This window comes from Aquarana catesbeiana, linkage group LG10 (assembly GCF_042186555.1).
Source record: "Aquarana catesbeiana isolate 2022-GZ linkage group LG10, ASM4218655v1, whole genome shotgun sequence".
Lineage (NCBI taxonomy): Eukaryota > Metazoa > Chordata > Amphibia > Anura > Ranidae > Aquarana > Aquarana catesbeiana.
This window is the reverse complement of record NC_133333.1, coordinates 212118881-212133661: the sequence shown is the minus strand read 5'-3', so window position 1 is coordinate 212133661 and position 14781 is coordinate 212118881. Positions and strand designations below refer to the sequence as shown.

Sequence of the window (14781 nt, the reverse complement as noted above, 5' to 3'; positions counted from 1 at the left end):
GACATCATTCGCTCTTCCAAAGCCAGGTCCATCGATGGGATTCAGATCTGGATAATCCTACGGTTCGCTGCATTACACCGTTTGAAGGTACAAGCTCTTTTGACTCACCGCCAAGGGCCTGTGAGTCCACCTTTTCTGGTAAGGGCATTTTATGCTTATTATTCTGGGATAATACCACCATGTCAAGAGAAGAATCCATCTACATGCAGAGACACTTTCAATAGTCTCCATTCACCATATATGAGGACTGTAGGCACCTAGGGTGTCACTGCGATTTTGTGATTACCCCACTGCACAGTGACGGACATTAAATATTTACACATATTCACTACCTAAGTTTATCTATGGCCTCATGCCAGGGTATTGTCTGGATGGACACTTCATTTTGGGTTTATGCACATCACATTGATGTTTTTCACTATATATCCATTGTGATCTAACTTTGAGATATTCTAGAGCAATTGCACTTGAAGTACACTTGCAATGCACAGTATATTTGCCTTTAGTAAAACAGTCTCATAGCGTTTGTCTATTTTTGTGAATTAGATGAGGATCAGATCACATTTCATGGCAAACCACTGAAAAAAAAAAAATAGTTTAAAGCGGAGTTCCACCCAGAAATGGAACTTCCGCTTTAAGCGATGATGACCCCCTGACATGCCAGATTTGGCATATTATTTTTTTGGGGGGGGGGCACAAACCCCCTTTTCGAGGTGTCCAGCTCCTCAAATCCTCCCCTGGCTTCACGTCGACGAAGAAAGTTCACCTCTCCACCCCTCCCTGCAATCTTCTGGGACACGTCACAAGTCCCAGAAGATTACCCGGCCATTCACAGCGCGCAGCGCGGCTCGCACATGAGCAGTGCGTGCCTGGCTGTGAAGCCACAGCTGGGTGACCACAGTTAGAATGCCGGCGCCGTGGAGAGGAGGAGGGAGAGGAGCAAGGCTTCGTACACCTGCATCGCTGAACAGTGGGACAGGCGAGTGTCTGATTATTAAAAGTCAGCTGCTACACTTTTTGTAGCTGCTGACTTTTAATTTTTATTTTTTTGGCGGAACTCTGCTTTAAGGCCAAGGGGCTCACATGCTTTTTTCTGCCACTGCGTATATATAGTGACAGGACGAGACTGTGTCACAAAAAGTTGGTCAGTTGAAGGACAGAAGGTGTACACATTGGCTCCATGCAGCACTACAGAGTGTAGCTGTCAGGGTAACTGTATGCATCAGTGTGAAGCCATCAACACTAGAGGAGCTGGATGCAGTAGTGTGACGCCATCCACACTGAAGAACCTGTGGTCTGTGTGATCAGTGAAAAGAGCAGAGGTACTGCTGAAGAGAGAGCCAGATGGGCTAGCATTTTCCGTTTATGCATAGTTACTGGAGAAGAACCCCTGTGTGGAAGACAATATATGTTGGACTTTTGTTTTGTGTTTTGCCAGTTTTAATAAACATGGGCTGCCAGGCCCTTAAAATATAGTTCCTGACTGACGTGAATCACTTGAAAATGCATCTATCACTATATATATATATATATATATATATATATATATATATATATATATATATATATATATATATAAAACAAATAGATTAAAAAAATGCCCCAAAATGACTCCGGTGTACAGCTGGATGACATATAACTAAGGGGACTTTCTTTGGCTTAGTTTCAGTGTTTTCTGGGGCATTTATTGACTTCCTGCGAGAACTGGTTTCCCAGCACACTCATTTCCTACATTGAATATAATGAATGACTTCTTTATATGAGAAATACAGAAAACACAAGCATCTCACCAGTCTGATGAAAGATCTGAAGAATAAGCTGATGGTGTAGGCCAAAAGTCGGCTCATCAACGTGAATGTTTTCTATGGACAAATAGAAACAAAAAATATGAAATGCCAATTTCTCCAAAATGTATCATGAACAGAAAATGAACAAAAATGATTAGGATTTATATTGCTATTAGACAGAAAACTCCACCTGAGATTATGTATGATTATGCAGCGATAAAGGCAGTCACAAAGGTTGCTAGCAGTATAAATGTTTGTCTTATATTTTGTTTTCTTTTCTCCATATATATATGCAGACAGTTGCTCATCTAACTTCAGACAGGATTTATCTGCCATCATTTCTCTGTAATGTGTAAACCATAAAACCACTTCTACTTCTTCCCCTATACATTCTGTAATAGAGCACTGCTTGTTTCTTGAAGCAAACCTGTAATTTTGTGGTTCCTCTTGCTGGTTCCTGATTCTCTGTGGGATACAGTAATGATGCAGGTGCTGGTGAGAAAAATCACAACACCCAGAGAGGGACCGGGCATATGACACGCCAGCTATCCTAAGAGTTTTGTAAAAGAAATACACACGTTTGCCAATCGCAAATACATCTAGACACCAGAAAAGCAATCAGTATTGGTGCTCATGAATAACTTTAACCACTTGACATCCAGGCCATAGCCGAATGACGGCTACAGCGCGGACCTCAATTTCCGGGAGGCCTTCATATGAGGGCCCCCCCTTTCCTCGCTCCGCATGCGCGCTCACGAGCGCGCATCGGGGAAATTCTGTGCTGGCCGTGTCCCTTGAACACAGCCAATCACAGATCGCTGTAAATGGCCAATCACAGTGGCCATTTACTATGCGATCGGCGTGGACAATGAGAGATGATCTCAAATGTAAACATATGAGATCATCTCTCATTGCCGGCTCTCCCTCCTCACACAGAGACCGCGTGTGAGGAGAGAGAGGATCTGACAGCGATCTGTGCCTTCAGTGAGTTTAACCGCATAAATTACAGTGCCCAAACAGTACAGTGCCTATTTGGGACCTGTGCCCACCTGTGCCAATCGGTGCCCACCTGTGCCAATCTGTGCCATCAGTGATCAGTGTCCATCTGTACACATCTTTGCAATCAGTGCACATCTGTACCACCTCATCAGTGCCCACCTGTGCCACCTCATCAGTGCCCACCTGTACCACCTCATCAGTGTCCATCTGTGCCGCCTCATCAGTGCCCATCTGTGCAATCAGTGCCGCCTCATCAGTGTCCATCTGTGTCGCCTCATCAGTGCCCATCTGTGCAATCAATCAGTGCACATCTGTTCCACCTCATCAGTGCCCATCTGTTCTGCCTCATCAGTGCCCATCTGTGCCACCTCAGTGTTCAACTGTGCCACCTCATCAGTGAATATCTGTGCCATAAATCAATGCCCATCTGTGCCGCCTCATTAGTGCACATCTGTGCAATCAATCAGTGCCCATCTGTGCCGCCTCATCAGTGCCCATCTGTGCTGCCTCATCAGTGCCCATCTGTGTAATCAGTGCACATCTGTGCCACCTCATCAGTGCACATCTGTGCCACCTCATCAGTGTCCCTCTGTGCCACCTCATCAGTGTCCCTCTGTGCCACCTCAGTGCCCATCTGTGCTCATCAGTGCCGCCTTATCAGTGCAGGCTTAGCACACACCTGTGTAGTAGCATCACCACCAGCAACCATGTCCAAAAGATGCTTTTTCACCGAGGAGGTGTACCAAATACTTTCCCAGGCCGACGAGAGCAACAAGAAACTCTCTTTTTCATATTCCCTTTCAAACTCGGATTCTGAGTCGGACGTAAATTATGAGCCAGTCCTCAGTAGTGAAACACCGAGTGACTCAGAGGAGGAAGATATTCTGCCCGCTAAATGAGGTAAATGAGGAGGTAGTGGCATCCACCAGCACCGCAGTGCCATCCACCAGCACCGCAGTACCTCAGCAAGAAAGGCCAAGGACCCATGCCAGCCTTCCCTATGCCCTTCAGACACTTCTTGTGTCCTCCTTCTAATTCAGGAGAAGCCAACATTCCCCCTTTCACTGCCCAGCCAGGAGTCCAGGTAGACACGGGGAATTTTTCCCCAATCAATTTTTTAAATTTAATTTTTACAGAGGACATGCTATCAACAATTGTGGCCCAGTGCAATCTGTATGCACAGCAATTTATTTTAAATAATCCAACGTCCTATTATGCCCGTCCCTACGAGTGGAGAGACCTAACGGTGGAGGAGTTGAAGATTTTTTAAGGCTCACATTTTGTATGGGACTCACCAAAAAAAACACTTTGAATTCCTATTGGTCAATCCACCCCATCCACCACATGCCAATCTTCTCCAAGGTAATACCCAGAACCAGATACCTCATGATCATGATACCTCAATGATAATACCCAGTGCCCTCCCCGAAATGACCCAAATTATGACAGGCTTTTCAAAATTTTCTGAAATATTGCCCGAGCTGTTTACCTCAGACCAACACATATGTGTGGATGAGACCCTTGTTAAATTTAGCGGCAAGCTTAAATTCAAACAATTTATTCCCAGCAAAAGGGCCCGCTATGGGGTGAAGGTATACAAATTATGTGACCGAGTCACAGGGTACATATATGCCTTCAAAGTGTACGAAGCGAAGGACACCCAGCTGCAACCTCCTAATTGCCAAGACTACTCATATAACCCCTACTGGAGAAAGGCTACCATTTATATGTAGACAACTTCTACAGTGCCTTCTAAAAGTATTCACCCCCTTGGCTTTTTACCTATTTTGTTACATTACAGCCTTTAGTTCAATGTTTTTTTAATCTGAATTATATGTGATGGATCAGAACACAATAGTCTAAGTTGGTGAAGTAAAATTAGAAAAATATATACATAAAACTATTTTTCAGAAATAAAAAAAATGATAATTGGCATGTGCGTGTGTATCCACCCCCTTTGTTTTGAAGCCCATAAAAAGCTCTGGTGCAACCAATTACCTTCAGAAGTCACATAATTATTGAAATGATGTCCACCTGTGTGCAATCTAAGTGTCACATGATCTGTCATTACATATACACACCTTTTTGAAAGGCCCCAGAGGCTGCAACACCTAAGCAAGAGGCACCACTAACCAAACACTGCCATGAAGACCAAGGAACTCTCCAAACAAGTAATGGATAATGTTGTTGGAAAGTACAAGTCAGGGTTAGGTTATAAAAAAATATCCAAATCTTTGATGATCCCTAGGAGCACCATCAAATCTATCAAAATCAAATGGAAAGAACATGGCACAACAGCAAATCTGCCAAGAGACGGCCGCACACCAAAACTCACGGACCGGGCAAGGAGGGCATTAATCAGAGAGGCAGCACAGAGACCTAAGGTAACCCTGGAGGAGCCGCAGAGTTCCACAGCAGAGACTGGAGTATCTGTACATAGGACGACAATAAGCCGTACGCTCCATAGAGTTGGGCTTTATGGCAGAGTGACCAGAAGAAAGCCATTACTTTCAGAAAAAAACAAAATGCCACATTTTGAGTTTGCGAAAAGGCATGTGGGAGACTCCCAAAATGTATGGAGGAAGGTGCTCTGGTCTGATGAGACTAAAATTGAACTTTTTGGCCATCAAAGAAAACGCTATGTCTGGCGCAAACCCAATACATGACCTCACCCAAAGAACACCATCCCCACAGTGAAACATGGTGGTGGCAGCATCATGCTGTGGGGATGTTTTTCAGCAGACGGGACGGGGAAACTAGTCAGGGTTGAGGGAAAGATGGATGGTGCTAAATACAGGGATATTCTTGAGCAAAACCTGTACCACTCTGTGTGTGATTTGAGGCTAGAACAGAGGTTCACCTTACAGCAGGACAATGACCCCAAACACACTGCTAAAGCAAAACTTGAGTGGTTTAAGGGGAAACATGTAAATGTGTTGTAATGGCCTAGTTAAAGCCCAGACCTCAATCCAATATAAAATCTGTAATCAGACTTAAAGATTGCTGTTCACAAGCGCAAACCATCCAACTTGAAGGAGCTGGGGCAGTTTTGCAAGGAGGAATGGGCAAAAATCAAGGTGGTAAGCTCATAGAGACTTATCCAAAGCGACTTGGAGCTGTGATAGCTGCAAAAGGTGGCTCTACAAAGTATTGACTTTAGGGGGGTGAATAGTTATGCACATTGACTTTTTCTGTTATTTTGTCCTATTTGTTGTTTGCTTCACAATAAAAAAAAAAAAAAACATCTTCAAAGTTGTGGGCATGTTCTGTAAAAGAAATGATGCAAATCGTCAAACAATCCATGTTAATTCCAGGTTGTGAGGCAACAAAACACGAAAAATGCCAAGGGGGGGGGGGTGAATACTTTTGCAAGGCCCTGTACACATCTCTGCCCCTGTTCCACAACCTTCACCGGAAGAAGACGCCAGTATGTGGAACCATAAAAAAGAACTGGAAGGGCTTTCCTCAAAGTCTTGTCAATAAGAAGTTGAGAAAAGGAGAAACGGCAAGTCTGCGAAACAAGGAGATTTTGGCAGTGAAGTGGAGGGACAGAAAGGATGTCTACATGTTGTCTTTAATCCACAATAATACCTTTGTGGAAATCCCCAGAAGGAATGGCCCCATCCAAAAACCAAAATGCATCTATGAATATAATTTGTTCATGGGGAGGAAGTCGACTTCAATGACCAAATGCTCAAACTCTACCTTGCCACAATACGGACATACCATTGGTATAAAAAAGTTGCAATTTATTTAATTCAATTGGCCATATAAAACTCATATGTCATTTACCGCAACTCCACCCAAAACCTCAAACGCTTCCTTGGCTACCAGGAGGAAGTTTTCACTGCCCTTATATTCCCAAACGGCCCACCAGAAGAAAACATCCGATCAGATGTTCTTAGTCGACTCTCCGAACGCCACTTTCCCGATAAAATCCCTCCCAAACCAACAGGCCAACGACGTAAAAAAAAAATGTAAGGTGTGTACCAGAGCAGGAGTCAGAAGAGACACATCTTATTATTGTGCCCAATGTCCTTCCCAACCAGGCATCTACATAGGTGAATGCTTTTGCCGTTACCATACTTCAATAAAATATTAGTGAAGTATGGTAAATGTAATCCTTAGTTCCTGCCTTCTCACACCCCTTATGCCACTGCTTGCCCTGTAACTGACCCTGGCTTGTTATTCGACCACGCTTCTGTTTGACGATTCTGTACATACCTCTGCCTGATCTGGAACTGACCCTGGACTGTTATTTGACCATGCTTCTGCCTAACGATTCTGTACATACCTCTGCCTGATCTGGAACTGACCTTGGACTGTTTGACCATGTTTTTTGCCTGCCTCATGGACTGATCTTGTACCCTGCTATTGGACTAGTAGGATTCAACACAGGGGTCTCACATATGCGAGGGGCTCCAGGATTGTTTTTCTGGATGAAGAAAACTATTTTTTTGTTTTCTCATTCCTAGATTAGGGTCTGGAGACTCGGAGGCTTCAAAGAGATTTGGGTGGGAGAAGCCTCTACCCCTGTCCCCATTTTGTCCTAAACGAGGCCCTACTTCTGCCTGCTGCCTGTAGGACTTACTGCCATTATGTCTCTGCCTGTCGCACTGACCACACCATATGTTCCTGCCCACTACCAGGACCAATATTTTTGGCACTGCTGGCAATATCTCTGCCTGCACTGACCCTGGACAGTATATGGACAGTATCCCTGCCTTCTGCCTGGACAATTGTGTTTGCCGTTGCTGACCAAGCCCTGCCTGCTGCCTGGACCAGTGCTATCCTCCTGTGTACAACTGTGCTACTAAAACCACAGGTAATCTTTTGTTTAGGCTTTGCTCAGCAGAATGTATTTTGGGGTGTAATTCTTGGTATGTGCATGCTATGTGTCCCTGGAACACCTGGCGGTGTTCCTTGCATGTTGGATCTCTGTATGTGGCCAGGCTGTGTAGAAGTCTCACACATGTGGTATCGCCATACTCAGGAGGAGTAGCAGAATGTATATTGGGGTGTCATTTTTGCTACCTAAATGCTATGTGTTGGAGATATCTTATAAACGGACAACTTCATGTAAAAAAAAAAAATGCGTTTTCATTTTTTCCCCACATTTTCCAAAAACTTCTGGGAAAAAAATGAACCGTTCAAAAGGCTCATTATGCCTCATAGATTATACGTTGGGGTGTTAGCTTTCCAAAATGGGGTCATTTTGTGAGTGTTTCCATTGTCCTTGTGCTCCAGGGCCTTCAAAAGTAATAGGTGGTTGAGAAATGAGATGTGTAATTTATGCTCCTAGAACACCTGATGGTGCCACCTGCATGTTGGGCCTCTGTATGTGGCCAGGCAGTGAAAAAGTCCCACACATGTGGTATTGTAATACTCAGGAGTAGCAGAATGTATTTTGGGGTGTCATTTGTGGTATGCACATGCCATGTGAGAGAAATAAGCTATTACAATGACAATTTTGTGAAAAAATAAAAATCTTAATTTTGCAAAGAATTGTGGGAAAAATTACAACTTCAAATAACTCACCATGCCTCTTACTAAATACCTTGAAATGTCTACTTTCCAAAAAGGGGTTATTTGGGGGGCATTTGTACTTTCCTGGCTTTTTAGGGTCTCAAGAAATGAGATAGGCTGCCAGTACAGCAGATGTGATACATTTTTTTATTTGCACCATAGCTTGACTCTAAAACTTTCACACAGACCAAATAATTTCCACTAATTTTGGGTTATTTTTACCAAAGATATGCAGCAGTATAAATTGTAGCCAAAATTTATGAAGAAAAATTAATAATTTGCAAAATTTTATCACAGAAATTAAGAAAAAATTGGGTTTTTTTTTTTCAAAATTTCTGTCTTTTTTCATTTATAGCGTAAAAAATAAAGAACCCAGAGGTGATCAAATACCACAAAAAGAAAGCTCTATTTGTATGAAAAGAAGGACAAAAAAATCATTTGGGTACAGTGTTGCAAGTTTGAGTAATTGTCATTCAAAGTGTGAGAGCACTGAAAGCTGAAAATGGTCCGGGACAGGAGGAGGGGGGGGGGGGGGGTTTACGTGCCCAGTAAGCAAGTGGTTAAAGATAATGTTAGATGATAATACTGATAGGTGTGGAGCACTCACACCATGTATAGGAGAAAGACTTCTTCAGAAAACTGCCCTCCATATAACGAGTGATGAATTGGATAGAAAACCTAACCTTATTCCAGTTCCTGGCTATGTTACAACAGAGTGCCAAACTAAAGCCAGCCATAGACAAGTCAAAAACCGAAAGTGCTGTCAATCGAAAAAGGCACATATGATCGTGCAATCATTTGTTTCATTATTCTTAAAAAACAAAAAAAAAAAACAAGTGTTGGATCAGACACTTTCAGTTGTGGCACAAAAATCATGTGACGCAGCTGGCACACTAATAATGCAAAAAAAACAAACAACCTGATGATCAACAAGAATTTTTGTTTGGTTTTTGACTTGTCTATGGCCTGCTTAGAGAGGGGTTCCAGTCTCCCCCCAAATCCTGTAGCTGCTGGCTTGAAATGTAAGGACATTTACCTGTCCAGGGATTCAGTGATGTCCTCATTCAAGCAGATTCTTCAATCGGCTTTGGGTTCAGGTAAAGGAAGTCTGCAGTGAAGCCTTGCATCTTCACAGCCAGTTACCTACTGCGCATTTGCTTGCATGTGCCACGCTTTCTGGTCCCGCAGTCTTCTGGGACCTGTGATGTGTCCCAGAAGGCTGCGGGGGGGGGGGCTGGGAGGGAGAGCCGAACTTCCCCTCAGATCCTGAGGGCAATCTGACTGGAAATGGGAGCAGGTACCTGTCAAAACCAGGTAGCCACCCTCCCCTAAAAAAGTGACAATTGTGGCAGTGGAGGGGCGAGGCAAACAAGCAGAACTTTCCCTTTTGGGTGAAGTTCTGCTTTAAGTTCCCACTTTACTGCAGACAGCGTATAACTCACAAATGGACACGTCACACGCAATTAGGTTTTTCTAGACCATAGATACTTCTACTCCAGTTTAACGTAACACTAACTAATATCGTTCTCCAAAAAATAATCCCCACACATACCTACTTCATAGGTGGTGGTTTCAACGGGGAGAGTCGAAAGCACCTGAACGACCGCAACATACAGGGATATACAAGGTAATACTGACATATCACACACATAGGTTGGACTTGATGGACTGTGTGTCTTTTTTTAACCTCACCTACTATGTAACTTAATTACCCTGTAATCTATTTTTTAAGAAATCATTTTTTACTGTGTTTTTCCACCTCCTTGTATTGTCCCCAATGAGCATTCCCTTTCCTATTTCTGTTAGTTTAGAACGAGCAGTGCATGTTCCTTGTGGTCATGTGCACAGCTCCATGCACACTACTCATCCCATTGTCCCTAGTCCATCTCATGAGCGAGAAAGAGAGGGTGGCTACATTCCTGCATACAATGAGACTGCAGAGAACGAACTTAGCAACCCTCCAACAAGAAGTCAGATCACAGCAGCAAAAAAAAAAAAGGAATTTGGAGATTTGTAGGAGGTAGACAGAAATAGAGGGGACTTTTCTGATTAAGAATACATATGTAGCACTGACTCCCGAAGGAGCTGCTGATTATTATTTTGGGCCTTTGCCGTCACCCCCTACCCACAGTTCACCATACCTGAAGCTTAGAGTCTGTACTGGGCCTTGCGTCCACCAATGTATGCACCAGTCAATTAGTTCTTTTTTTCAATGCTTTTTTATTAAACAACTTGAGCAGTAGAGGGATGGAGAGTTATGGGGAAAGTTCAGATACCTTGTGCAGATCACTGAGGAACTTGAGATCCCAGAGACAAGTACACCTTCAGTCATACGGATCTTGCTCACCCGGATAGGCCTCTCTCACTGGCCTAGCAGCTGGAATGATGCACGGACAAACGTCTCTGCCACAGACTTGATGAGAACAATAATTGTTGAACAATCCTCTGCCACAGGATTTAGTGTTAATTGGACGATCCTCTGCCACAGGATTTAATGTTAATTGGACGATCCTCTCCCCCAGGATTTAGTGTTAATTGGACGATCCTCTGCCACAGGATTTAGCAATGGTAACGAATACAGCAACACAGTACCAACGTTCCTTTAAGCCATCCGGCAGTACTGTGAGGTAGATTGGTTAGGGTGCATCCTCCAATTGAAGAAAATATTACAGCGCACACATGCAAAAAAGACATTTACCTCAAGCAAGGCTAGTTTAAAACACCTAAACATTTCTAAAAAACATTATCAAAAAATATCAGGATTTGGTCACACCATATTGCTATATGGTGCTAAGCCCACTTACTGCGACAAAGTACCCCTTAATCAGTGGGTCCTACACTATCCATGGAGTGGGAGAACCTGCATCTCTGAACCATGAGAGCATTACACTCTTCTAAATGGGAGAATCATAAGGTCTCCACCCATGACACAAGTGGACACTAATTAAAGGTACTTATGTTAAGTAGTGAGGTGCTCCGCACCCAAAGGGATTTGGTCAGAATCCATACAATATACAAACAAGATATTTGGGGGGCACACTCTAAAAAATGCATTAAAGATGGTGCAGCCATAAGACCATACAGTAGAAGAAAATATTACAGCGCACACATGCAAAAAAGACATTTACCTCAAGCAAGGCTAGTTTAAAACACCTAAACATTTCTAAAAAACATTATAAAGAGGGGGATGGAGATGTCTGCTACCGGAGGAGACACGTAAATCACAGAAAGTTTTACACTATGTGAGCCCCTTCTATATTCCATGATACCTTTGCTATGGGTTCGTTGGTGTGGCTGATGTTGAGATGACCTCTGGTGGACACCGCTGGCAGTTCCCATCCTTTGGCTTTTAAAGTTTTCTGCTTGCTGTGACCCTCTGTGGTGGGGGGTCATGTCCTTCTGGTAAGAAGCAACCCCTTCTATTCTCTGGTGGTGGACCCCTCTTCGCTATTACAGAAATATACCTATTGTCACTTGGACTTTTATTTTTTGGTGATTTAAACTCACTATGACATTTTATTGATGCCTCATTGGACGGGACTGTTTCTTTCACCATTACCATATGTTTTGCACACTGGTTTATTTTTATATTTATTTATTTGTTATGTATGATCACTGTATAAACCTCTTGCACTGTAGATTTTACATTACGCACTACTAGTATTAGCGCAACCCTTTGTTCTTCTTATACATTCATTCCTTGCCCATTATATTCATCCTGATCAAGTGGGTTTTGTCCCCAATCGCCAAGCCTCTGATCAAACAAGGAAAATTATAGATATTCTTTTAGCAATTCACTCTAATTGGGATGCAAGAGAGAATAGAAAAGCAATGTTACTTTCATTAGATGTACAGTGCCTTGAAAAATACCCCTTGCCGGCAACCCACTACCGCTGTGATTGGAAATGACAGAACAGCAGTCTGCCTATGTAAACAAGACAGACTGTCGTTCTGTCACAGACAAAGAGAGAGAGCTGTGATTCCTAGTAATCAGGAACACAGATCTCTCTCTTTGTCCTGTCAGCATCCCCCACACAGTTAGTAAACACACCAAGGGAACACATTTAACCCTTTGATTGCCCCTGATGTTAACCCCTTCCCTGCCAGTGTCATTTATGCTGTGACAGTGCATTTTTTTAGCACTGCTCACTGTATTGGTGTCACTAGTCCCCAAAAAGTGTCACTTAGTGTTCAATTTGTCCATCGCAATGTCGTAGGCCCGCTAAAAATCACCAATTGCCGCCATTACTAGTAAAAAAAAAAAAGTCCCTAAATCTATCCCATAGTTTGTAGACGGGATCACTTTTGCGCAAATCAATCAATATACGCTAATTGGGATTTTTTTTTTTACCAAAAATATGTAGCAGAATACAAATTGGCCTATACTGATGAAGAAATTAGATTTTTTTTTTACATATTTTTATTGGATATGTTTTACTGTATAGCAGTAATTTTTTCAAAATTGTTGCTCTTTTTTTGTTTATAGCGCAAAAAATAAAAAACCACAGAAGTGATCAAATACCACCAAAAGTAAGCTCTATTTGTGGGAAAAAAAGGACATAAATTTTGTTTGGGTACAACGTTGCACGTCCGCGCAATTGTCAGTTAAAGTAACGCAGTGCCGTATCGCAAAAAATGACCTGATCATTAAGGGGGTAAATTATTAACATTATTATACAGGATTTATATAGCGCCAACAGTTTATGCAGCGATTTACAACTTGAGGGTAGACAGTACAAATACAATACACTTTAATAGAGTAGGTATCAGAGGGCCCTGCTCCTTAGAGCTTACAATCTAAGAGGGAAGGTCAAGAGATACAAGGGGTAAGAACTGTGGGGGATGTGCTGATGGAGAAGATAAATGTACAGTTGTTAGGTGGGGGCCAGATAGGCTTCTCTAAAGAGATGAGATTTCAGGGATCGTCTGAAAGTCGCTCAAGTAGGAGAAAATCAGACAGATTGGGGTAGAGCATTCCAGAGGATGGGAGAGGCTGTGGAGAAGTTCTGAGGACAATGGATGGTGACACGGACTTAGTGGAAGGAGACAGTCAGCCCACATCCCTGTGTTCATATACAATAGAAAATTTTTTTCCTCTTAGTTGGGATTTTAAAGGGCGGAAGTCTCCAAAAAGTATAACAAAAAATATAAAAAATGTCAAATTGTATTGTATCAAAAATTAAAAGCATAACACATACTAAATAAAAAATAGCAAATAAAGAAAAAAATAATAATATATAGATGCCAAAATGTACAAATGATGGTGATACAGCAAGGATATACAAGACAAGTCGACGGAACTACACTTAACCCACAGAAGCTGTTTAAGCAAGGGAGCTAATTGACAGTGCAGGCCCAACGCGTTTTGAGGTATTTTATAGTGATTACGACCTCTTCTTCAGGGGCTGGAGGTAAGGTGTATATCCGTCTGGGGAACATTTTTGTAAAAAAAAGGAGACAAGAAAGGACACACAATAGAACATATTATATATCAAGAATAGTGCATATATACAACTATTTACATGATAAAGATATTCTAATATAATTACAAGAACGTATTCTAACCATAATATTGCAAGATCAACATCACAGTCCTGATCGTCAGCAGATCAGGACCGGGTAATACCCCCCTCTTCCTGTAAGTACTAGCAGCATTTAGATGAACCCGGCTAGTCATCAGCTATCTGTGGTTTAATAGGGGTGGTGGCACTAAAAATGAGCAAATGATTTTTGTTTTTTTCTCTTTTTGATGTCACCATTAGAACAATCGTTTATATGGATTGCTTTTTCTAATATGTCGGCATATGTATCCACTCTCCAAAACCCTTTTATTTGCTTCCTCTTTGTAGGATTATTTCCAGCTAACTCGTCTGCCTGTCCTTCTCTTTTGCTTCTTTTCCCATATGACCATCCGTGGGTTAACATTATGTGTTTCCTTTTCATCTCAGGGGTTGAGTGTCTGTGCCACCGGGGCCCTGGATCCGCAGCGCTATCGCCAGAGGGGACCGTGAGTGTCGGCGTTCGGATCCGGCACTCGGCGCACGGGGGCCAAAGCTGCCACTCTTAGTCTGGCAATGCTTGGCCACCCCCACATGATCGCCTATGACCGGGATTATTATCCCGTTGCCATGGCGATCAGCGTGCCGCGGGTGCCTGACGCGGACGTCAGTCCCCTCCCAGCACTGGTCCTCCTTCCCCTCCAGGATGCGATGTATTCCGCTCCTGGATTGGACCCGTGTGTGGGGCGGGGGGCTGGTCTGCGCGCCGGGGACTCGGAGGGCGGCCCCTCCTGTCAGTGATGACGCTGCTCCTAGTGGAGTCAGCTGTTTTGAATGTGCTCTTAATAAGTAGCACTATTTAAGCTGCACATAAAGCTGCCAGCTCACTCGCTGGGAGGATATTGAACTGAATGTGCAGTTGCCTGTGACCGTTTAAGGTAAGGAAGTTTGATCCCCTTCTTATATACTTA

General features: G+C 43.0%; 1 protein-coding gene across 7 annotated transcripts in view; it reads right to left on the bottom strand.

Moving 5' to 3' along the window:
• LOC141111196 (CMP-N-acetylneuraminate-beta-galactosamide-alpha-2,3-sialyltransferase 4-like) overlaps positions 1 to 14781 on the bottom strand; it is a 355704-nt gene that overhangs the window by 103835 nt on the left and 237088 nt on the right. For 6 of the 7 annotated variants that reach the window (XM_073603272.1, XM_073603271.1, XM_073603274.1 and 3 more), the window contains one exon: positions 1791 to 1862. The exons of the other annotated variant lie outside the window; for it this stretch is intronic. In XM_073603272.1, coding sequence (XP_073459373.1) covers positions 1791 to 1847 — 57 coding nt within the window. In that variant the 5' untranslated portion in view covers positions 1848 to 1862. The remainder of the gene's footprint in view (positions 1 to 1790; positions 1863 to 14781) is intronic. 7 annotated transcript variants of the gene reach the window in all.